The 2,337-nt window shown below is 48.7% G+C and overlaps 1 protein-coding gene across 2 annotated transcripts in view; it reads right to left on the reverse strand.

The window, feature by feature from the left end:
• PACS1 (phosphofurin acidic cluster sorting protein 1) overlaps nt 1–2,331 on the reverse strand; it is a 103,393-nt gene extending 101,062 nt beyond the window's left edge. For both annotated transcript variants that reach the window (XM_006911074.2, XM_015588842.2), the window contains exon 1: nt 2,115–2,331. In XM_006911074.2, coding sequence (XP_006911136.1) covers nt 2,115–2,245 — 131 coding nt within the window. In that variant the 5' untranslated portion in view covers nt 2,246–2,331. The remainder of the gene's footprint in view (nt 1–2,114) is intronic.
• Between the last annotated feature and the right edge of the window lie 6 nt (nt 2,332–2,337).

The following is a 2,337-nucleotide window of genomic DNA, read 5'->3' on the forward strand; positions in this document are numbered from 1 at the left end:
CCTCTGTTGCACAGCAGCTTCTTGCCAGTCAGCTCATGCTAACGGGCTAGAGAAGGCAGCTGTCCGAATGTCATCAGTCAACCACAGTGATAGATGTGAAGGAAGAACAGGGAAGCATGTGTTACTAACACTGGAGCCATGTGAGAATGCGCACAGTGCCTTTACGTTCGAAAGAAGTAGATCAGAATACTTCAGCTAGAGATGGGCCTATATAAAAAGAGAGGCCCGCTGAGGATCCAGAGAGGAACAGCATCACATACTAAAGTCCCATTTGAGTTTGGTGTTGTACTAGGGCGCTGGCCAAAGCAAACTAAACTAACGTGGCTCCTGGTTACCCTAAAGGAAGGACAGAGAAAAAAAATGTGTAAGTGAAGTGAATGCTGAAACGTAAACGACATGAACGGACAATAGAAAACAATCTAGCATTGTCTAAAAAAGTTCCAGATGTAAACCCTACAAACAGCAATTCCACCCCTACATATAAGGACAACTGAAAGAAACTTTTGCAAGGAGCACCAGGAGTCCTGAACAAAAATATTTACAGCATGACTGTTCATGATAACAAACAGGAAACAACGCAAATGTTCACCACAAGGAAAATTATGACATATTCATACAATGAAACTTCATCCATCAGTGAAAATATTTACTACAGCTACAACAGTGATCACTCTCACAAACTTAGTGTTGAGTTAAAAAAAAAAAAAAAAAAAAACCTGCACTAAAATAGTTCACGGAACACATACAGTATGATAGTATTTCCATAAACTTCAAAACATTCAAAATCTTAAAATACTGTTTAGAGATACATATATGTAATAAAACTGTAGTTTTAAAAGACAAGGGAAATGATAAACACAATTCAGAATAGTGTTTATTTTACCTTTGTGGGGAAAGGGGATGTGGTCAGGAAGGGGCATCCTGACAGCTTCCACATCATTGTAATGCTCTAGTTCTCAGGCTGAGTCAAGCATAGAGATGCAATTCTCATCGTTTTTTAAATAGCCTAAGAGTGTATATATGTGTGTGTATGTATGTATACATGTATGTACATAGAAAATGTTGTATGCATGAAATAATTCAGAATAAAAGAGGGAAAAAGAGAAATAAATAGAGTTGAAGGGAAAACCAGACAGTGGTCCCTAACCCTCACTCACACTTCCATCTGCCCAAGGCCAGACTAATAGAGTAAACAGTGAGCCGAAGACTACAAAGCAACAGAATTAACTCAGACAAAAAGATCACCTCCAGGCACTTCTCTGGGCTTATAGGGCAAAATCAGCTCCACTGTCTATTCAGAGGGTAAACTGTTAAGACACTGCACACTGTCCCAGAGTTGGAGAAAGACTACCTTGCCGATACAGAAACAGAAAATATCCTAAACTCGAGCAAATTTTACCAACGGAAGGAAAGTCCCCAGATGATTCCAAAAAACAGGAATGAATTGAATTTAGGAACAAGGCAGTAATTTTATGTAGCCCTGCAGGGCTGGAGAATTTGTGACCAGTTGCTGGGGGGCGGGGTGGGGGGGGAGATGAAGACACACTGAATAGGACTTTTACAAGAGCACAGAGAATGTAATTTGAAGTATAAATGAACATGAGTACTGAAGACGAAGTGGAGGCCCCAAGGGTTGCTATATGGGCTTTACCTGGCAGAAGGTGAGAGCCGAGTTTGGCACATGCCGAGTACATTAGGAAATTATATCAAGAGAGATCTATACCACGTCTGTGTAACACATGTACAGCCCACAGGCGCCGGCGAGGCAGGGCAGAGAGTCTGACCTATGCGGGGAAACTGACCGTCCATAAGGCCGGGCTCGGTCAGAGCGACCAGAGAAGGCCCAGGGCGGAAAATCCAGAAGGCCCCGCTCCGGGAGGGGAAAAGGGTGGTCCCGGCCGGAGACCGAAGGCGGGGCTGCCAGGAGAGGGCGGGGACCCCGCAGGAGGAGTCCTGGGAGGCCAGGCCAGGCCCAGCAGCCCGGCAGCCAGGGGGAATCTGGGGAGGGGGCGTCCCCTCGGACGATGGGACAGGGGGAAACGGGAAGGCGGGGGCCTGTCAGAGCCCGGACCGGGCAGCCCCTTGAGGGCCCGGTCTCCTCGCCCGCCGCTCACCTGGGCACGCAGCTGGACGAGCTCCGGTCCACCTCCCAGGTGGCGTACAGGTTCATCTGCACGGGGGCGGGGGTGCGGCCTGGCCCCGGGCCGCCCGGAGGCGCAGAGCCCGAGGCCACAGCGACGGCCATGGAGGTGGAGGTGGACGAGGACGAGGAGGAAGCGGCCGCCGCCGAGGTGGACGAGGACGACGAGGTGGCCTGGGCCAGCTTGGGGGGCGTTG

Source organism: Pteropus alecto, unplaced genomic scaffold, assembly GCF_000325575.1.
Source record: "Pteropus alecto unplaced genomic scaffold, ASM32557v1 scaffold43, whole genome shotgun sequence".
NCBI lineage: Eukaryota > Metazoa > Chordata > Mammalia > Chiroptera > Pteropodidae > Pteropus > Pteropus alecto.